This window comes from Balaenoptera borealis (assembly GCF_965194805.1).
Source record: "Balaenoptera borealis genome assembly, chromosome: 18".
Lineage (NCBI taxonomy): Eukaryota > Metazoa > Chordata > Mammalia > Artiodactyla > Balaenopteridae > Balaenoptera > Balaenoptera borealis.
This window is the reverse complement of record NC_138877.1, coordinates 14,355,041-14,377,746: the sequence shown is the minus strand read 5'-3', so window position 1 is coordinate 14,377,746 and position 22,706 is coordinate 14,355,041. Positions and strand designations below refer to the sequence as shown.

Sequence of the window (22,706 nt, the reverse complement as noted above, 5' to 3'; positions counted from 1 at the left end):
TGGGGCCGGAACCAGATCAGCCATATCCTCATTAAGAACGTGTTTTCATCTTCAAAGCTGCAAGAAGTTTTTAAAAGGCTTTAAGCAGGGAAGTGGCATGATTAAATGCGTGATTTGAAAAGATCTCTTTAGGTGCCGTGTTTAGAATAGAGTGGGGAAAATAACTGAAGTGTTTCAGATAAGACATGATGGTAGCTTGGGCTAAGTGGTAAGAGGAGAGAGTGAGAAATAGAAATGTAGGGGAAAAAATCGTACTTCTCAGTGATTGCTTGAATCCTTGGAGCTAGGGAAAAGGATGCATAAGGATGAACCTGGACACTTCCTATATAAGTGTTGAAATTGAAGTGAGGGATGCACAGATTCTTATTAAATGTGGTCACTGCTTGGTTACTGCATTCATCTTCTCATCTTCCTGAGCACATCTCTCGTTTAGCAGAGAAAATTACCCCTTTTACCCTTAGGATCAATAAGTGATTCCTCTCCTTGACCTTCTAGAACTTCTGCCCTATCTGGAAAGTTTGAGAAAAGCTAAACTACAAAACAAAGCACCCAAGGATTTTTTTTCTCTTCTGTCTGGCTTCTCTTCTTTTTTTCCCCCTGATTATATACATCCAAACTACTACATCTCCTCCCACATAAAATGACTCTTCTCCCTCAATCCTTTAACTCTGAGAAATTCTTTTAGTTCCATTTAGAAAACATCAAGTAAGATTTAAGAGGCTAGGCAGTGGAAATACTCATTTCTCTTTGGAGGGATTATTTTTTTTCTTTCAAGGTTATTAGTTATCTAGAGCATGAGAAACGGCATCTGCAACAATCCCAGGGACTCAGAAGATCAAGAAAAGGAAACGAAAAGCCCTCTTGACCGCAAAGCCGGTACTTTGGAACCGAATGCTTAGTTTTATTTCATTCAATTTTTAGAACTTGCTTAAACCAGTATTACTGACTTGGTATCTTTCATTATCTACATAAAAGAATGCAAAATGGCAGAAGGTGATGGTAGATCGCTACCATCTCACTGCCACTATCCAAAGTCTATAACTACTGAGCTGGGATTATAGATCTGCAACTTTGACTTCATTCGGGGGTTGACTTGCATCCTGAGCTCCTGCCCCTCACCCTGCATTCCAGTCAGCGCCACACCTGATAGGGAACTACCTTTGCCTCTGCCGTTAACTAGTTCTGTGGCTCTGGAAAATTCATCTGACCTTCCTGGACCTCAGTTTCCTGGTTGTAAAGCCAAGAGGTGAGGCTTGATGATTTTTGAAGTACCTTCCACTCTAACTTTCTAAGAAAGACAAATCTTGGTATGTCTGACACAGAGTGTGTGTATGTGAACCGGTGTTTTTGCTTTTCATCCAGCTTTTTCAATCTTGTGCCTCATAAATGTTACAAAACAAACCTCACATATTTCTTTCTCCTTTGAGAAATAAAAGCAGATAAATAATAAGCCAGGCATTTACAGTTTTAAGATCCCAGACATTTGAGATGTTTGTTAATTTGCCCCCATCTTATCCATTTTGGCCTGTCACCCATCTCTAGACTTACCTCCTCCAGGGCCCTTAGGGTCTCCAAATGTCCCTTTGGCAGGACCTCTCCCAGGCCAACCCAGTGAGGAAGTGCTCCCAAATCAAAACTGAGCAGCCCACCCGTGCTCGTAAAGATAATCTTAGCAAGGAGGAAAGTAATCTGATTTGCTGATAAAAAATGTTACATTTCAAAGATGGCACTGACTGATAGGCTGGACTACCCCAGTGTTATTTACATGTTCAAATAGGAACAACTAACACCAGTGGATTGCTTATTGATCGGGTGCCCATGAGAAATGAGTGGGAGCCGTCAGGCCATCTCATTGCCTAGGCGGGGTTGTCTGCCTCCAAAGTATATCCTCGGAACAGAGATCTGTGACTGGATGCTGCACTCTGAAATCTTACTGAGCCGCATTATTCAATCTCTTTTTAGCACTGCAAGGAACAGACACTATACAGAGGAGAGAGGAGTGCAAATGCTCTGCACCACGTAGCACTGGGGGATGGGGGAGAAGACGTGCAGAAATCATTACATCCAGTTGATTACCTGCTTGTCACCCTTTGGAGAGAAGGTCTGCCAGGGAAGTAGGTACAGTCACTCTCTTCTAGAATAGACTTTTTATTAAGAGCTGCTGGCTCTCTGCATTCAGTGCTCAGTGATCCTCTTAGAGTTTTTTTTTTTTAATTTCAAAAGATATCTGTTAGTCTATAATTTGAAAAAACTAGACCTGTGTTGTCAGTACATAGCCACTAGCTACATGAGGCAGTTAAGCACTTGAAATGTAGTTTGTCCAAACTGAAGTAGGATCCAAGTGTCAAATACATCCCAGATTTCAAGCCCTATAAAGAAGGCTACTCATCAGCTGAAGATTTTTCTAACAGGAGAAGGGACAAATAACATGATTGATAAGCAGACTGTATACATTGAATAGTATACTTTGCTAGGAAATAATCATCTGGTATTTATATTTCTAAGCGTATCCTTCTCTTTGATGCGAAAACAAATAACTTTCACACCAAAGCTATCAAACGAATTCTACTATAGTTGAAAAATAAGAAGGAGAAAATTTTATAAACTACTTTTTTCTTGGTGGTAGGGGTAGTACTTATCTTCTCAAAATCTGAAAAACATAAATAAGAAGCTCCTTCTAAAACTCAAACCAGCAGCCAAAAAAAAAAAGTTTTGTGCATTTTTTCATTAACTTTATTCTTCAAGCATTGCCTATTAAAATACAGTCACAATCAACACTTAGGCACAAGTCTTATGCATGAGCCGGGGATCAGTGTCTTATCTCAATGTTTACATAAACCAGGAGAGTAGAAATCTCATAATCCAGCAAGAGTCAGAAATCGGTAATTAGTTTGTAACAGAATTAAAGTAAGTAGTTCCTTTTCCATATATCATGATCATGTTTATTTACTGAGAAAATAATCTTCTTCCTAATTCTTAGGACAGAGTAGAAAAGCCAGTTGCATACTGTGCTATAGACCTTTGACTTCCTTTAGAAGGAATGTTGTATTGTTTGCCCTTTTCTCTTTAGCCTTCAGCCATATGTTTAGGTTCAGCCTCTCCTTCCATGCTACAGAGCAGCATGAAAGCCGTAAAATAACCTAGACACAATTTTGAAAGCAGTGGATAAAGTCAGTCTTTCTACTGTTGCCATTCATATATTTACTCATTCATTCTAAAACTATGTCTCAAGAATCATCTTGGTACCAGAAAGTCTGCAAAGCATTATAGATACAGAAATAAATAGTATCAAGTTGGTATGGAGGTATACAGAGATAAATATACCAATTTCTATTGGATGTAAAGAGTTAACTATAATATTATATATTATAGTTGATGCTGATATAAAAATATATATAGAAAGCCCACCACTATGAAGGGTGATCCTGGACTGCTTTCTCAGAATGAATCCCGGCCAGAGAAGAAGAAGAAGACGGGGTGGTGACTGAAGTGGTTGAATGAGGATGTTGCGTTTGGGACAGAGGATTTCTGGAGCTTGAGTATGTATGTGAAAGGAGGAAAAGTGAGTGATGAAAGAGGATGTAATTTTTCATTCTTTAGTTGCTTCACATACAAAGTTTTGCCTTTGTCACTTATATAGTAATTCTACAGTGATTATTATCAATAATATTGTTAAATATTAATTCCATACTCTTCACAAGGATAAGACTATCTTTTTTGGGGGGGGGGGTTTATTTATTTATTCTTTGTACTTGACATCTCTCTAATGTAATTGGCAGATCCTTGTGATGTTCTCAATTCCTTTCAAATCTGGGTTTTGGGCAGTGTCTGGACACTGACATTTAGTACCAGAAGATATTATCACCTCTTAGATAATGAGTGAATGTTCCAGATCTCCAACTCAAAAATATTCTCGATCTTTAAACATCTAGCCACCTTTTGAGGCCAAGACTGCAGTGACACTGGAAAACTGTCTCAAAAGAGACTCCCCATGATTCCCTGCCCGGTGTTTTCTGCCTCCACAATGTCCTGGGGTGGAAAATTTTGCCTTGGACTTCGCTCCAGTTGGAGGAGGACATTTCCTTCTCTGGGCAGACTCATAAATTGTACAGACACAACAGAAGATTATCATGCTGAAGATGAAAGAGCGAGACTATGTCAATCCCAAGAAATTAGGTCATAAAAGTTTTTCTAGTGCTTTGCTAAATAAGAAACCTATCTTCAGTGTACTGAGAAGGCCAAGATTACTTGGATGCCATTTAGTTATATGGAGAGAGAAAAATGAAGTTTCTTTGCCACTTTTGGGGACTTTAACTTTCAACTAACTAAATAAATGATGTACTGAAAATTAGGTCTTCTTATTTAAATATTATGTTTTGTAGACCCTTACTCACTGTTCTTAAATTCTGGGAATAGATATGAAAATCTTCCCTTCTTGAATTCCTATTGTGATTTTGAATTCTTTTGGGATTAGGGAATGAGGTGCCTACGGAAATGTCCAGAATATGTATCGTGGTCTTAATTTAGTAAATTTAGTAAAAGGAAAAAGAATTCAAACCATCTTCAGCTTTTAACAATGTTTTAGGTAAAGTAAAATTATCCTGACAGAAATGTAAGTAAACATTTTGACTACCTTCCTCATATGCATGATGCACCAGAAATTGCATTATAAATGTTTGGAGGTGGTTAAATAGTTACTCAGAGTTGGCAATAATATGTCTAGATGATATGAAGCAGATAGGTTCTGCTTGCCATCAAATGGACTTTCCACCTCTAGGGAAGAATTTAGCAAGAAATTCTTGAGCATCTGTAAACCTCCTCATAGCTTTCATTTCTTTTGACTGAAAGTCTAGGTACCAAAAAAAAAAAAAAAAGAGGCATTCTGTGTAATTATCATTATCTTTATTTTTGCTGAGATTGTAACTCTATTTACTAACAAGTATGGAAGCTTCTCATTTGTTTGAATCAAGAAATCTAATCCCTACTGTAGGATAGAGAGGGCGCCAGCATTGAAGGTTGAAGACATGCCGACTGCTTGCCCTTCCTCGCCAGGGTCAGTTAGATCAGAAGACTCAGACCAAAGACACGTGGTGGGAAGAACCCAGGGCAGAAAGGCAAGGTTCCTTCAGTTCTGGGACCTAAATTTCTGTCATTCACTATCTTTTATTATTTCTTAAATGCAAATGAAAGATTAAGGTGAATGCAATTCGCTGTCATTTTGTATGAATTCTTTTCATCTCATAATCAGACCCTTTCTAGTTAAGTATAGCTATGAATATATAAATAAAAATAGAACTAGAGGGACAGTCTTGGTTCTGCTGCTAGGAAAGGGGGTACGCAATTTTGGGCATCCCAGGTTAGCAGGAGGACCAAGAGTTATTGGATGACCATCCGTAGGACCACCTGAATCGCATTGTGGTAGCATGGGTGGTGGGATGGGGCAGTGGGGGAAGGTTGGAATGGATACTGGTGCTGGCGTAGGAAATGTTCACATCTTGTCATATTTAAAGATAACTACTGAAAATCTTTTAGAGGCAATCCCTAATTTACAAACAGATTGTATTACAGAAGCTTAACAACTTGATGAAATGAAGTTTGGGGATATAATTACCTTTCGGAACAGAATGATAGTGGGTATGGAGAATTCCAAGTCAAAATACACAACTTGCTTTAACCTATCCATAGATGTTGTCTGATATATGTTCATGACATAGGAGAATAAAACTTTAAATCTACTTTTAAAGTGTTTCAATTCTCTATGAATAGTGAACAGTAAATATCCTCCATATAGAGGCTAAAAATGAATTTTAAAAATTTGTAGTTTGTATGTATGCATTTTTAACATCAGCGTTTTTTTTTGCATAAAAGTCCAGACCAATGGTTTTGTAGTCAAGGAAATGAGTTCCTTGAGGTTGGTTTATCTTTTTTTTCTTACATTTTTCATCAGACACATCAGACATGCATACCTCTGATTGCACAAAAGAGAAAGGTAGAGAAAAGAATATCATTATTATCTTTTTAAAAACACTGTTACGAGGATCACAGAGTCCTGAAGACCATGTTCGCCACTTCAAGTTCTCGTCCCTCTTTCATTGATTCTCATGGAATTGAACTACATTTCTCTGAAATATATTTCCTTGGAAACTTCTTGAAATACTCTGCCTCTGGATTCCTTGTAAAGATGTATTTTCCAAGAACAACTTGATTTTCAATAGCTTCTAAGAACTGGCCTCTAACCTAGACTGAGGCAGCCTTCTCATCCTATACTCAAGCAACACCATGGATCTCCTAGGAAGCTGCCTGGACTAATTAACATTATATTCAGAAGAAAGAGAGGCAGCTAACTTTGTATTTTCTGGAAATAAGCGCAAGAATATAAAGTGCCCTTCTTATTGTTGAGGCTAATGATTTCAACCAGGCTTTTCCGTGGAACTTACAGGAGCGGTTAGTGCCTAATTAAATGGATTCATAAACCCTGAGCTATGTTCAGCAGTTAATTCAATTGACAAAACATCCATTGACATCTCAGGGCCAGGCACTGGTGGGAAGGATCAAGTGATGAAAAATGACAGACCCTCGTCAAATAGCTCACTCCAACCCATGATTAAGAGGCAGGAGATAAGAGGAAGAAGTGCAATTGTAGGTGTATGTTCAAGGAACAATATCAGTACCGAGAAAAAGAACAGTTGACTCTAAGCGTGATCAGATGAATAGAAGCTGAGTTGGAAGACTCAGGAATTTACTCTGAGAAAATAGGAGATGGATGATTCCAGGCAAAAGTATCAGCACGTGCAACCGTACAACAGTAGGAAAGGTCCAGACATGGTCAGAGCACTCTGAAGGGTTTGTGCGCCTGCAGTATAAATATGCAAGGATGGAGGAAAGGAGTCTTATGGTAAAGGAGCTCAGGGCCTGGTAGGCCTTACATAAACTGGGGGCTTTTTCCTGGAGACTATGAAATGACAGTACAGACTTTTGGTTGAGAAAGAGACACAGTTAAATTTGCATTTTGCAAGGCCCTTCATCTCAGCGGTATGGTACATAGGTTAGTTGGAGAAAGAACTCAGAGGCTAATAGGCTTTGGCAGAAAGTAGACCTTTTTTTTTCCTCCTAGTTTAAGTCTGAAATAATGATATCTGATGTTATGATAATATCTCATGGTAGTGGAATTGAAATTAAAATGAGACGAATCCAAGAGAAAGAAGCCAACTTGGTAAGACTGGTAACAGATTGGAGGTAGATCATTCTGAATGTGCTTTCTGGCACCAGCAAAATAGGGGCAGCCATTTTTGAACAACTTTATTGAGGTAACATTGACACACAGTAAGTTGCACGTAGTTAAAGTGAATACTGTGGTAAGTTGTTTATAATATGTGTACACCTGTGAAAACATCACCGCAATTAAAATAGTAAACGTGTCTGTCACCCCCATAAGTTTTCTTTTGCCCTTCTATGATCTTTCTCTGCACGCCCCCCAACCCCTTCTCAGGCAATTGCTGATCTGCTTTCTGTCACTGGAATCATACAGCATATTCTCTTTTGGCCTCCAGCTTCTTTCATTCAGCATAATTATTTTGAGATTCAACCATGTGTGAACATCAGTAGTTCCTTCCTTCTCATTGCTGAGTAATCCTCCATAGCATGGATATACCACATTTTTTTCTTCCAGTTTTATTGAGATATAATTGACATACAGCACTGTATACATTTAAGGTGCATAGCATAATAATTTGACTTACGTACGTCATGAAATGATGATCACAATACGTTTAGCGAACATCCATCATCTCCTATTAATATCAAATTAAAGAGATAGAAAAAAGATTTTTGTGATGAGAACTCTTAGGATTTACTCTCTTAACAATGTTCATATATAACATGCAGCCATGTGAATTATATTTATCATGTTGTACGTTATTACATCCTGGATATACCACATTTTGTTTATCCATTCACTGGTGGATGGAAATTTGAATTATTCTTCTTTTTAGCTATTAAAAACAAAGCTACTATGACACTTGTATGAGAGTATTTGTATGGCAATATGCCTTCTTTTCTTTTGGAGAAATGCCTGGAATTGGAATAAGCCCATCATATGGTAAGTGTAAGTTTAATTTTTTTTTTTTTAAATCCTGCAAACTGTTTTCCAAAGTGGTTGACCATTTACATTTATTTATTTATTTATTTATTTATTTATTTATTTATTTATTTATGGCTGCATTGGGTCTTCGTTGCAGCGTGCAGGCTTTTCTCTAGTTGTGGTGAGCGAGGGCCACTCTTCATTGCAGTGTGTGGGCTTCTCATTGTGGTGGCTTCTCTTGCTGTGGAGCACAGGCTCTAGGCTCGTGGGCTTCAGGAGTTGTGGCACGCCAGCTCAGTAGTTGTGGCTCACGGGCTTAGTTGCTCCACTGCATGTGGGATCTTCCCTGACCAGGGCTCGAACCCGTGTCCCCTGCATTGGCAGGCGGATTCTTTTTTTTTTTTAATTTTTATTTATTTATTTATTATTTTTGGCTGTGTTGGGTCTTCGTTTCTGTGCGAGGGCTTTCTCTAGTTGCGGCAAGCGGGGGCCACTCTTCATTGCGGTGCGTGGGCCTCTCACTGTCGTGGCCTCTCTTGTTGCGGAGCACAGGCTCCAGACGCGCAGGCTCAGTAGTTGTGGCTCACGGGTCTAGTTGCTCCGCAGCATGTGGGATCTTCCCAGACCAGGGCTCGAACCCGTGTCCCCTGCATTGGCAGGCAGATTCTCAACCACTGCGCCACCAGGGAAGCCCCGTCAGGCGGATTCTTAACCACTGTGCCACCAGGGAAGTCCAACCATTTACGTTTTGATGGCCGATGTATGAGAGTTCCATTTTCTCCAAATTCTTATTCACACATACCATGGTTAGTCTCTTTTTAAAATTTTCTCAGAAATAGTTGGTCTTGAAATTATGTGAAAAGGGATAGAAAAGGGGAAAGATGAGTGACTGTATCCTTTCATCTCAAAAGAGCAACTAGAATTCATTCCTGTAGTGCCTCTTTTTGCCTCTTAGATACTTGTCCTCATGGCAGATAATAGAGCAGAGTTTAGTCCTCAGTAGGCTTTCCTCCAGGAGACTAAGAGGGGACCATGCTTTCTGAACTGCCACTCTTCTTGCAGAAACTGTCATCAGAGACTGGAAAACCAGCCCATTGAGGGCTGGCCAGAACCAGGAACAAGCTGTCCTCTGTTTTCCATCTACCATTCTCACCTATTACTCACCTACATGATTCAACAGTCAAATGGTGGTTCCTTCAAAAGAGAATGGACTTGAGGACACAGGGAGGGGGAAGGGTAAGCTGGGACGAAGTGAGAGAGTAGCATTGGCATATATACACTACCAAATGTAAAATAGACAGCTAGTGGGAAGCAGCCGCATAGCACAGGGAGATCAGCTCGGTGCTTTGTGACCACCTAGAGGGGTGGGATAGGGAGGGTGGATGCAAGAGGGAGGGGATATGGGGATGTATGTATATGTATGGCTGATTCACTTTGTTATAAAGCAGAAACTAACACAACAATGTAAAGCAATTATACTCCAATAAAGATTTAAAAAAAAAACAACTGTATAATTGTCTGCCTCCACATCTCTCTTCATTTTTAAGAAAGCATCTAGGTAGCCACTTAGAAATGACTGGTGGTTTTTCATCTCTTTTCCATGATAGTTTAAAACAACTCTTCATGTGCACCCTGAAGAGGGTTATTGGTGAAGAGACGTGGAATTTCTACCAACTGCTGCCCTTTGTGATTTTCAAAGAACTAACAATATCTATTGACTCTGCCTTCCCACTACCAAAGTCTCATTTTGTTTGTTTGCCAAGTTCAATAGTTTAATGTATTCAATGTTGGGTTTATCACCTCCCACCATATTTCCTTTGTCTCTGCATTTTCTGCTTCCCGTTATTGCCCACTCATCATCCTAGCTCAGTTGCCAAACCAATTTTGAATTTAGGCCCAGAAGTGATTTAAGAAGTTGAATCCTGCCCCCGCCTCACCAGCACTGTCAAATGGAGTTTAGTTGTCATCTTCCCTTCTGGATATGTAGACATCAGAAGTGGTGCCCTAGTGATATGCTTTGAGTTATTCCTTGAATTCCAATCTGCAAATCTGAATTTGACATGCCTGTCCAAGGAAAATAATCATGTGATTTGATGACTGGATAGGAGATTCTTTGACTTGACAGAGCCAGGGGAGTTGTAGGCCAATATCCTGCGGAGGAAAGAACCTAAAGTTTATCAATCAGTCTTCTTGACTAATCTCAGGCTTCTTAGCCAATGTCATCTCAGATATGATTAAATCTTCATTAATTTTTTTACCTTTTAAAGACACTGATAAAAACTCAGTCAACTAGTTATTTTATTGGATTCCATATGCCTGAATTATTATTATCTTCTCAGTGTAAGTTTCTTATAGAAATCTTTTTAAACTAATCTCCCATCTTGTGACATTATATTCATTAAAATTAGGTTATAAAATATGTAAATATATTAAAGTTGGCATAAGTGCAATACTCTGTAATTCAATGAAAGTGAATAAATTTTATATATTTGTGTATAAGACTATAAGTGATTGTACAGTTGTCTCTCGGTATTGCCAGCCTTGGCCTCCACTGAGCAGCAAGGACTTAGACTTGAGAAATTGCCTCAATAAACATTTTTATCTGTATCCTGATATATGGCCCCAGTATCCCTTTATACTACATCTCTAGCATATTCACCATTGAATGTAACATTCTAGAACAAGGGATTGCTCATCTGAACTTGCTTATCTCCATCCTCAAGTTTTTAACATGATAGTCTCTAAATCTGAATTAAAACACATCCACCTACCAAGCTGTGCCTGTCAAAATTCTACTTGTTATCTCAGGCTTAACTAGCAAATTCTGCTTCCTTTCTTCAATCTTCCCTGATTATTTCATATTGGGCATAATTCCTCCTACACGTTCTACCTCTTTTCTAACAAGTCACGTAATGCTCTGTATTTAAGTTACCCAGTCACGTTATCAGTACGCAACAGATTTTGAGATCCTAGAAGACAGATATATCTGGTTCTTACAGATCTCGGTCCTCTCCCCACTTATCTAGCCAATGCCCCACTCATAGATGATGCACAGTACTGTTGGCTTAATCAAACTAGGGAGCACCAGATGAAAATGATGCTTTGAATAATGAAGTAGGTGAGTGATTAGTTATGCAGTATGACCATGCTCAAGGAGACTGGAGAATTGTTTTAATTAGGAACACAACTAGAGCTATCTCTAGGAAACAGAGAAAGGCCCAGACAGTTAAAGGCCATTGGCAGCTATGAAGGGAGTTAAGGGCAGAAGTAGAAGAAAAAAAGGTTTTCAGTTATGGACAAAGTAATTCCCTGAAGCTCTTCTGCCTACAAATCATTCTTAAGCCTTGTTATCCACATTACAAAATGAGTTGTCGAAAAACATTCTTGGGCAGAGGAAATAAAACCCCAAAGGATATAGATTATTTCTGAAATTCTAAGAAGTAAATAGTAAGACCCAGAGGAAACTGGCATGTATATGAATCTGCAGTCCTTTTTAAGCCCTTACCTAAATCACTTTAATTCATTCAACCCAAAAGTTTCAACTTTCTTTATAATCGTCCAACAGCCAATAGAAACTCCCATGTAACTATCTGACTTAGTCAAGATGCACTAAGGTGCCAGGTCGGTTGTTTCCAGAATCTAGATTTTGCTCGTTTAGAGAATATGGCCACAGCCTGAACTTTGGATATAAAATTTTAAACTAGAAAAATATATTGAAAAACTAAAAAGATGAAGAAAAAAACAAATAGGAAATCTAATCTATAGTTATTTTAATTATCAGAGCTCCATTAATTTTTGAATTCTCTTCATCTTATTTTGTCCATATCCAATTAATATTTTAATTCCTCGCCACATAGCAGTGAGGTTTCTCGGTTGTTTGGGTTTGTTTTTTGTTTGTTTTCACTTTTCAGCTTTATCTCCTTTCTCTTCATCATTTTTTATTTGTTTTCTTTAGGTTTGGGGTGTTTTAGTACTTTGAGTAGTTGTTTTTCAATCATTGGTACTGGAATTCACTTTATTTGTAAAAATGAGATTAGATTCAGTAATCTTCACAGTTTCTTCAATATTTAAAATTCCATGACTCAACAGTTTTATAAATAATCATGAAATTAGGTTTTTAAAAAATTTTTAAAGGTTATTGAAAGAGAGGAAATCTTTCTTTTTTTAGAGTGTCCTTTCTAGTTTCATGGCACAAATGTTAATTTGAATGTTTATATTGTTTTAATATGAATTTTAATGTGATGGCAGGAATTGTTTAGGAATCGGCCAACGACTGCAGAGAGAGAAGGGCCTGTAACACGATGTGTTTAAAAGAAACCCCACCTCCCGCAGTCCTGGGATGGTAAAGAAGATGGTGGTTCCCGTGACTCACCGTGCAATAGAAAGATGGGGCAGAGGAGGAGCGACTCTAGGCTCCCCAGCAGGCAATGTGAGGGCCCACCTGAAGAGGGCTTTGCTGGAATGGACCAGTGGCAAGTGTCACAGAGATAGGGTGGTCCCCTCTGAGGGGGTCCTTCAAAGGGGGTTGGCATACAGCTGAGTAGTCTCTAAATAATCCAAGGAAACCAAGAGATGAGGAGGCGGGGAGAAAGAGAGAAAAAAAGGCAGGAAGAGGGGAGACAAAGGAAAAACAAAGTACAGAGAAGGAAGCATCTAGGAAGGAAGCAAAGAACAGAAGGAAAGAAGGATGGAAGGGACACATGAGAGAAATGAAGTGCTTTAATCTACTTTAACAGTTAAACGCTGTGAAAATTTTTGTAATATAAAGTTTTAATTTTTTTAATCTTTAACTTGGTAACTGTTTTTATCATGGAAATATTTATTAATGAATGGGCTACAATTTGGAGAATGCTGGTGTAGACATGCAGCAAACAGGTGTAGAAGAAGAAGGATGTAAAACCATTGTGAGAATATTTAGATCTATAGCGATTCTTAGGAATACTTTTGCAGTTGTTTCAATCTTAAGATTAGAACAAATTTGTAGCCAAATAATATCTACATTTTGGGAAACTTGTGTATTAAACACACCCACTCCTGCTCTTCTTATATTATCCTGCCTCTATTCTTTACCTGTATGTAAACCTCACTGTGTCTGTGTTTGGTAAAAAATTCTGTACACTGTTCATTTACTAAGCACAGATATATACTTTCCAATAATTAAAGAAAAAGATCTTTTAAGAAAAAGCGTTAGTAAAAATTAAGGCTAACCGAGTGCTTGGCAATGGCAGGTGTTCTATGAGGATTAAATGATTTGCTTCTTCTAGGTAATTTAACACGGTCTATATTTGTGTATTAGGCAACGGAAATATTTTTCCAAGCAAATCTTAAGTGCTCCCAATAAAGTTATTTGCTCAATTGCCCTGGGGTGTCTCATGCTCTAATGAGATTTGGGCTAAGAAGGGCAGAGTATGTTAGTCCTAGAATTCACCCAGACCGTGTTGAACAAAGTACATCCCTTTCTTTTACTTTTTGTTGCACATGTCAGATGTGTTGTTCGCGCTTAGTCCCTTATAGTGTTTCTTCAATCTGTGAGAATTACTGAGATTATAGCAACTGTTCATTATATCTTGCATTTTTCATAAGTTTCATTAATTCCCTTCTATTATGGTCTTCATGCTAAATTCTAATGAAGAAAACTGCAGAACATATTTTATATGAGAAAATAGCAAAAAGATGGTAGACTATGCTTTGTGTATAAAATGATGACGTGAAGGATTATGTGTGTGTGTTGGGCGGGGGTGAGGGAAACTAACTAAGAGAACAGAACTTGTTAATGACCAGTACTCCACAGATATATCAGCAAAAGCTCTATTGTGACTTTCAAACACTTGACTCTGACCAAAATAATAGGCAAGGAATGTGTTAAGAAAAGCTCTTCTTTGGATTATAAAATTTAACTTTACTAACTATGGAGCTTGAAGCTTACTTTCATAAATTACTTACAAAATAGTGAGGCGAGCCCCATCATCCCAGTCTTGAAGAAATGCAGTTTTATCTTGTTTTAGCTGTACTTGCTGAACCTATTATTATACATTTAATTCCATTTATACATGTGGCTTTGCCCACTATATCTTTTGATGAACACAATATCTAAGACAAAATGAAGAGAAACAGTTGCATGAGAACTCATTTGACATCCAGCCCATATGATTGCACATCTCAGCTATTGAACTGCTCTTTTAATCAATCACCCGTCTCTCCTTTCACTTTCAAACAGCTTTTTGTTTATGATCATCAAGCCACTTTCTGTGTACCCATCAGAAAGAGTAAGGGTCAAGTAAGGGTCTCCTAAAGGAGATCCATAAAGTCTAAGACTGAAGAAGAAAAATAGGAAATATTGGGGCAGGGAGAGTCCCATGAAAGGGCCAGGTGTTCAGTTTGCTTCTAGGGTGGGTCTATTTTTGATGCCAACAGAACTTTCTTGAGTCCCTTAACAAGGGCCTAAAGCTTCTACTACAGTCCAAAGTGTCCATAGGGCATCCCTTAACCACACTCTACACTTTCTCACCTGCGTGCCTTGCCTTCCCCTCTCTTCTCTGCTTATACAAATCTCCCCTTTCAGAGCGCAGACCCACTGGGAAGCATTTTTGGACCATTCCATCTGGAAGAGAAAACTCCCTCTGAATTTATATAATGCTTAGCTGTCAGTGTCAATGAGAAAGATCATGTACAGAAAAAAAAGAATCTTGGACCAGATAGCCATACATTTCATCATTTACTAGATATGTAATCTTCTTGAATAAATTTATAGCCCTCATATAAGCCCCCCATCTTCGTCCTTAAAATAGAGTAAGATCTATGCTACATCTCAAACATGTTGGCAGGATAAAAATGATGTCATGTTTGTGAAATGTTTTGTATGTGGTAATTGATTATACTTAGGTAGGGTATTTGCTTTATTTCCACCAAATTCAGCTATGATGATTTACATCCTGGTAATGTAATATGCTTTCAGTTATGATTTTCTTATTGCCTCAACCCAATTAAAAATATATTTACTTTTTCTGATGTGTTTATTGTAGAAAATATTAAAAATACACCCAGTATAAAAATGGGAAAAAAGTATAATGTCTTAACCAGAAAATAACCACTAAACCAAGAAATAACCACTAGTACCATTTTTTACTTCATGTCATATACCTATATATATATCACAATTCTTATATATGCACATATATGTGTATATCTTTGTACACAGCTCTGTTCAGTTATCAATACATCCTATGGATATTCTTAGTCCTCAGCTCTATCTTTGCTTCCTAAGGTACAGCCATAGTATTTTGACCCCTGTTGTGTCTGGCTAAGCACTCAGCACTTTGCCGTGGGTATAAAATGTTCAATAAATGAGCTTTGTTCACAGAACGGCTTAAAGCACTTTATGATGGTGTAAACATAAAATTATTTTATGTTTTGAACAGAACTTGTGACTTGAACGATAACACTGTGTTCCTGTTGATGAGCTGGAGCCCCTGCGTGTAACCCTGACTCTCACTTTTCCTTTCCTTTCCCTGTAGTTTGTTGCTCAGCCCAACTGTCAACAACTGCTGGCATCTCGCTGGTACGATGAGTTTCCCGGCTGGAGGAGAAGACACTGGGCCGTGAAGATGGTGACGTGTTTCATAATAGGACTTCTCTTTCCCGTCTTCTCTGTGTGCTACCTTATAGCTCCCAAAAGCCCCCTCGGACTGTTCATCCGAAAGCCATTTATCAAGTTCATCTGCCACACAGCATCTTATTTGACTTTTTTGTTCCTGCTGCTGCTTGCCTCTCAGCACATCGACAGGTCAGACTTGAACAGGCAAGGTCCACCACCAACCATCGTCGAGTGGATGATATTACCATGGGTCCTGGGTAAATGTGATACTATAGAAAATATAATCCGAACGTGTTACTGCCATGGAATTTTGTTGCTCAGAAAAGAATATTCATTAAACTTGGGGACATAGGAATGTTTAAAACAGGTTCTGACCGTTGTAGCTCCAAGTCCTAATCCTCAAAGCTAAATAAACACTTTACAAACTGCGGTGGAGCTGCCCCCAAATGCAGCCTACAAGACGTAACTTTAGGTTTTAGAATTCCAGATTTTCATGACTTCAGGTCCCGTGAATGATTCTCTGGGTTCTGGGGGTTTTTTTTTAGTATGTTTGTCTTCTGAAGCCTTTCAACATGTCTCATTAGCCATATGTAAATAATCTTTTTAATTTTCTTAACAGATACACCTTCTAAAAGTACAAATTACTCTGCAGAATTGGTGATTCTGCACATAAAATAACTGTAACCATTTTTTAAAATCAATTCATTTAAGTTTATCTTTGAAACTATATAGTAAAGCAAAATAATAGGAAATTAAACAGTAGGACATCGTCCATCTCTCTCTGTTCTTTTCATAGAAAGAAATTTTGTTTTAGATCTGCAGCAAATCATGGTAAGGTAGAAAACCTCAAAGTAGCTGGTAAAAACCTTGTTTTCCTTTCCTCTTGTTATTGAAGTCATAGTTAAAATTTAAATTTTAAGTATTCTTCCTTCTATCCTACTGTGGTTTGCTGAGAAATCACATTTTTCTCAATTTAGCTCATCATTTTAAACCTCTCTGATATTATATCCATCTCAGCACTTAGTAATTAGCAAATATGTGACAAATTTAATGATTCACAGTCTCAGAAGATCAGTTTGGGTTAACTGTCAAAACGGCTGGAGAGACTGTAAAATGAGGAAAAGGCAGGAAAAAAAAAAGACAGTATCTGAATCTGAGATAGATACACTTTTTAAAGATTACAAATACTGTTAAGTACTGACAACAAGAAAAGTTCTTAGGAACAAGATTTGATGTTTTACAAATATTTCTAATAATAAAAAAATAACCCTTCTCAAGTGAACTTTAAAATAAAATACATTCTCAATCTGAAGTAAAGTGTGATCTTGGGAAGGTTTATATAGTCTGTAAATGTCTTTTTGAATAAAACAATTGTGACATAGCAATTGATATTAAATATAAAATTATCCTACCTGTATCCATTTAAATTAAATATCTCACAGTAGGAATCTGTTCTTTATTAAGTTTTCTTCATAGAAAATTTCTTGGGAACAATTCATAAGGAAGATTTTGGAAGTCAAATTTCCCATTGTGTGTAACTTATATTGAACGTCTAAAAATCCTGGTGTCCCAAGTGAAACACAGAACATTTCACTTTGAAAAATGGTATAGATATAATGCAGCATAAGTAGATATAATATTTCTAGTCTTTTCTTTATGCAGTCAATGAAAATATGTAGGGTACTTTCTATGGATTAAGGGCCGTACAGGGCAATAGTGAAACAAAAATTAAAGAAAGAAGAAAGAAAGAAAAAAAGAAGAAAGAAAGAAAGAAAAAGAAAGAAAGAAAAAGAAAGAAAGAAAGAAAAAAAAGAGAGAAAAGAAAGAAAGAAAGAAAGAAGGAAAGAAAAAAAAGAAAGGAAGGAAGGAAGGAAAGGAAAAGAAAAAAGAAAAGATCTCTTCTCCTTATGAAGGTTAAATTTTACTGGAAGAAATGGATAATAAACAAACAATGAGATATGTGATATAATATCAGAAATGGTAAATAATATGAAAGTTAGAAGCTCCAAACTTTGAATAATTCATCCAAGTAAAACAGTCATTGGCTGCCTCCTACATGCAAAACTTGTAACATAATTTTCCATGAAAATTGGCTAGAAGAAACCATATCCAAATCTCAGCTGAATGGTTAAATAAGGTATAAATTTAATTATGAGAACTACAGTTCCAGCCAAAAGAAGTAGCTGCTAAAGGCAACCTTTTCTGAAGATATCCTGCTGCAGCGAGTTCATTTATATGGGAATTTTTAGGATGAAAAGAGATGTTCTAGAATTAAAAAAATACCCATGAATGATCATCTTGCTTAAATAACAGAGCATGAGAAAAAGAATGTTTCTATATCAAATAGATCTGTCAAAACAGATTATTCATCAAGCCTGGTGAATTCTGAGTGCCTCATATCTAAGACTGAGTTCTAAGTGCTTTGCTAGAGTCATGATTATAAGGGGTATTCTCCATGTTATTTGGCTGTAGAAGAAAACTGGATTTGAATACATGTCCAAGTTCTACCACTGAGAGGCTATTAAATTATGGATGGACACAATCTCTCAGGATTTTCTGTGTTTTCATCAATAAGATGAAAGATTCAGAGTGATAACTTCTTCAGTCCCACTGTGTCCTATTATCCTGTCCTGGGGACCTATCATTATTGGCGCAGAGAAAATTGATCTTTTCGTTGGTGGGGAGAGGGGATGGGTGGAGGGAAGAGGGCTAAAGACAACAGGGTAGGAATCCTTTAACCTCTTACCAGAAGTGTGATAGATGCAAAAAAAGCATGGTCTCATTTGATGACTATATTAATGAACCTTCTATATTGCCTCACTCAGTCCTGCTGTTTGGTAAAGTGAGTGACTGTACATTTCATGGTCCCTGCATTGTAAGGCTCTAGGCTTATAATAACAAGACTTCACGACTTATGGAGAAGAGTGTGGCTTGTGTTTCCCTCATCATGTTAATTTTCCCAGTGACTGAATGAAGCTGTGTGCATGGGTTTTTCTCAAGTCTTCTTGAACCGACTTAGGTTTTCAACTCATGTCACCTCTGTGAGCTGCTTGCTTTGTAAAGAAATATTTTTTCATTTTACTAAACTTCCTTTCCTTCCATTTTCAGATGTTTCCCAGACCTATGATACTGTAGCTTAAGGGAAATGATTACTTTGATACCTCTCATTTTGTTTATCCTGGCAAAAAGACTTTTGCTTTACTTGTTTTATATATTTATATCATAAATTTTCAACTTTTCTGAATAGAAAATTTTTCTAACTTTAAAGCTTATCCTCTCAAATCAATCCCTTTATCTGAAGAAGTATGGTTTTTGCTTGGGAATTTCCATGTTATATACTTTGCTGTGTTTCAACAATAAGAACTTATACAACATTACAGATCCAGATACCTTGTGATTTAGTACAGTGGAGAAAAATGTTTCTGTGTCATTTTCACTCTTTCCTGTTGAAGTTCAACATCTTTTTGACTATATAAATTGAAGTCTATTGAGTTTGATATCTTTAGAAGAGAATCTACAGTGGTCCTTATATCCTTTCGCTGTAGTGTCATTGATAAATTGTAGCTCATCTCCTGCAAAGCTTTTCGAATTATTTTTCCTTCAGACTGAAGGTTATCAACTCTTCTTTTCTCCCATCAAATAACCTCTAGAGATCTTCTTACCTATGTTTGCTGTCAGGATGAACTTTAGCATATAAGCAAAGAAATTTAAAAGCCTGATACAGGGATAAAACTTATGATTCTGGCCGTCTTGAGAGATACAGTTTTAAGCAACAAAGAAAACTAATCACAGATAATTCCGTTAGAACTCTGTCAGTAGAAAGGTAGATTCTAGACAGATAGACACCAGTATATTTCTCAGATTGTCAAATTACCCATTTGAACTAGAGTAAAAAGTAAAACAACAGTTTCATCCTGCATGCATATGGCCTGATAACAGAGCTATGCTTTTCAATTGTTTAGAGAGAAAGTATCACCAGGAAGACTGTGATGGATTAAAAGAAGCCTGGGGTCAGATTAGAGACATGGCTACTTCTATTTTCTGTTGTGTCATGACCCCAAGGCTCTTAATTTATTAAGGGTTTGATTTTAACAATATAATACTAAGGATGTGAAATGAATATAATATTCATATGAGAAACTCATTTTTATATAGAATTTAAATGCAAACTAAATATAGCATGTTATATGTAGAATGCGTATTATGAGAATTCATCTAAATTACAGCAGAAGTTTTAACTCCAGTAGATGTCATTTGTTTCTGGAGATAATGTGGAGTAAAATGAGAAAAAAAATTTTTTGAATGCTAATTTTTAAAGCCTTCCCAAAACTAGATTGGATTTTTCCACAGAATCCATTATAACTCAACTGTAACAATCAAATTTGTGTCATAGCTTATTCTCCTGCAAAAAAAGAAAAGCGTGCATATATATGAAACATCCAGATGTAGACTTATGTTATCACTTAGCAAAGAGAATATGAAATTGATAACATTTTCCACAAAAGAAGTAGAATGTTAATGAAAGCTATCCTATTAATACAGCAGGAAATACCTTGTTCCCAATAAGAATACTGCCGAATGGCTGCCGAAGTGACTTGATATTATGTGTGTGCTTAAGAATATGCCATAATTATATAGCTTATAAATCTGTGCATGCCGAGCATGATGAGAATGGTGAACTGAGGAAAAGATATATCAGAGGAAGAGATATATGAGCTCTGTTAAAAATAGCTTCTAGTGAATTTCTAGGCATAAATTAAGAATTGCTCATAAGATCCAGATTCTATGTCTTGCCTATAATAGATACTTATTTAACAATTTTTCTGCAACAAAATTGGCCTCTCATTTTCATAATTTATTTTATATTTTTATCTTTTAAAGGGTTGATATTAACAAATCTGAAAATTTCAACAAGGCCTGCCAAATTGAAAATGGAAAATGAAAAATGGTGATCATGTTCACATCTAGATAAAGACTCAGGGACAAACAATCCTATATATATTCTTTCTTTCCTATGACCATTTCTTCATCTTTTGTCTAATAGGCATTAAGATCACATGGCTTCAGGTACTCGTATTTTCAGCCTCACTCTTCAATTATCCATCTTCCCCCAAATTAAGAATTATAAGGAACAAGTCTATAGATTTCCCCACTCTCTCCCTTGGCAAGGTGTTCTAACCACCTCAGCAAACTAGCTGCAGACACATATGGACAACTCAAACACAGCTGCAGAACATCTGTTTATTAATTTAAAGGGATATTTTAATTTTCCAGAAAACCAGATAATCATTGCAGCATGACATAGAATTCTCATTTTCCTGTTTTTCTGTGAGGAAGAAATTTTAAAGTCATCTTTACCAAGATTTATCAAGACTAACACAGTAAAATCTCAAACAATAAAATATTTATATAGTTGTAAATTGTTCAGTGTGCACATACTATTGCTGACCAAATGACTTCTTTTTCTATTTTTTAATACTTTTTATTGGAGTATAGTTGATTTACAATGTTGTGTTAGTTTCAGGTGTACAGCAAAGTGAATCAGTTATACGTATACATATATCCACTCTTTTTTAGATTCTTTTCCCAGATAAGCCATTACAGAGTATTGACTTCTTTACTGGAGAGAAAATTAAGTCTTTTAGGTCATACATGCGATACAAATTTGGTGCACCAACAAGTGAAATCTACAGGCCTTGGGAGAATGTTTGATGACTGTGGTTCTGATGGTTCAAGGGAAGAGGAGAAAAGATAGGAAAAGAGGAGTGCATAGGAAATGAGGGAGGGTCAGAGTAAAAGATTGGAGGTAAGATGGAAGTGGTTTCTGTTAGTTCAGAATAACAATAATAGTAATAGTAGTGATGGTGGTAATAACAATAGAAACTAAGAAAGTTGGCACTGTGCTAAGTGATTCAAATGTGTGTTCTTATTTGAACTTCATAGTCAACTCCACTTTACTCATAATAAATGATGTTAGTATCTCATTTAATAGAGAGGAAATAGGCTTAGAAAAGTGAGATCACTTTCCCAGGTTCAAGGAGCTAACAAATGGTAGATACTAGATTCAAACTCCAGTTAGTCTAACTCCAGAGCTAGAGACTTCATCCTCCATAAGTACTGCCCTTGGAGTGTGAGAAATGGAATTTAAAGGGGCAAAAACAGCCCAAGAACTCAAGTTTCCATACATTGACTTCTTTCTTATTTTCTCTGCCTCTGTTTACGAACTTAAGTCTTTACACAGGTCAAATTTGAGTGGACCACGTTTCTGATTTATTAAAGATGCAATGCTCTTTGAGATACACACTTGATATAATTTCCTATTGAATGTGATGCTTGTTAACATAGCGAACTTATCGTTGCCATCAGCATCACATCAGCAGGACCCTCCATCTTCATCTCCACCACCCATCTCTGTTCTAAAACACATGCATTATAAGTGGTTCCCTAATACTGACAGAAGCAATTTCTATTCTAAGAAAGAAAGAATAAAGTCTTTTGCCATGACCTTGAGATGCTTCCTTTTTAGTTTCCATGTTCACTTGCTAGGACCTAAAGCTAAATTTCCTTGCTTCCAGGGATATCATTAATTTTTAATCTTTCATTGGTGTGTATATGTATGTGTGTGTGTGTAGGGGGTCTTCAGGAAATATAAAGAGATAATTATATTTCTTTTGCACATAATTGTTTTAAAAATAGAAGTTTATAGTAGGTGGAAAGTGGTAATCTTCATAGTGAAAAATTAATAATCACTCATTCAAAAATATTTATTAAGCAACTACTGCCACTCATTGAAAAGGTGACTTGAGAAAAGACTTGAGGAATATTTATTCATTGTTTTTCCACCTACATAAATATATAATGCCTTAGTTCTCATGAAAATTTTTAAATTAAACAGAAATCCTATAAAAAGTCTAATACTGCATTGACAGAAACATTTTACTTGATTTTTAAGTTACTACATTTATGTCGTAAGCAATCAGATGAGCTAGAATTCTAAGGTTCTACATTTTTTACATCTTAATCGAAAACTAG

The 22,706-nt window shown here is 36.8% G+C and overlaps 1 protein-coding gene across 5 annotated transcripts in view; it reads left to right on the top strand.

Annotated features, from left to right (window-relative positions):
* TRPC4 (transient receptor potential cation channel subfamily C member 4) overlaps window positions 1–22,706 on the top strand; it is a 168,284-nt gene that overhangs the window by 101,595 nt on the left and 43,983 nt on the right. For 4 of the 5 annotated variants that reach the window (XM_082365313.1, XM_082365312.1, XM_082365314.1 and 1 more), the window contains one exon: window positions 15,595–15,931. In XM_082365313.1, the coding sequence (XP_082221439.1) occupies window positions 15,595–15,931 (337 nt within the window). Of the gene's footprint in view, window positions 1–15,594; window positions 15,932–22,706 lie in introns of those variants that run through there. The other variant, XM_082365316.1, reaches the window with a different exon arrangement.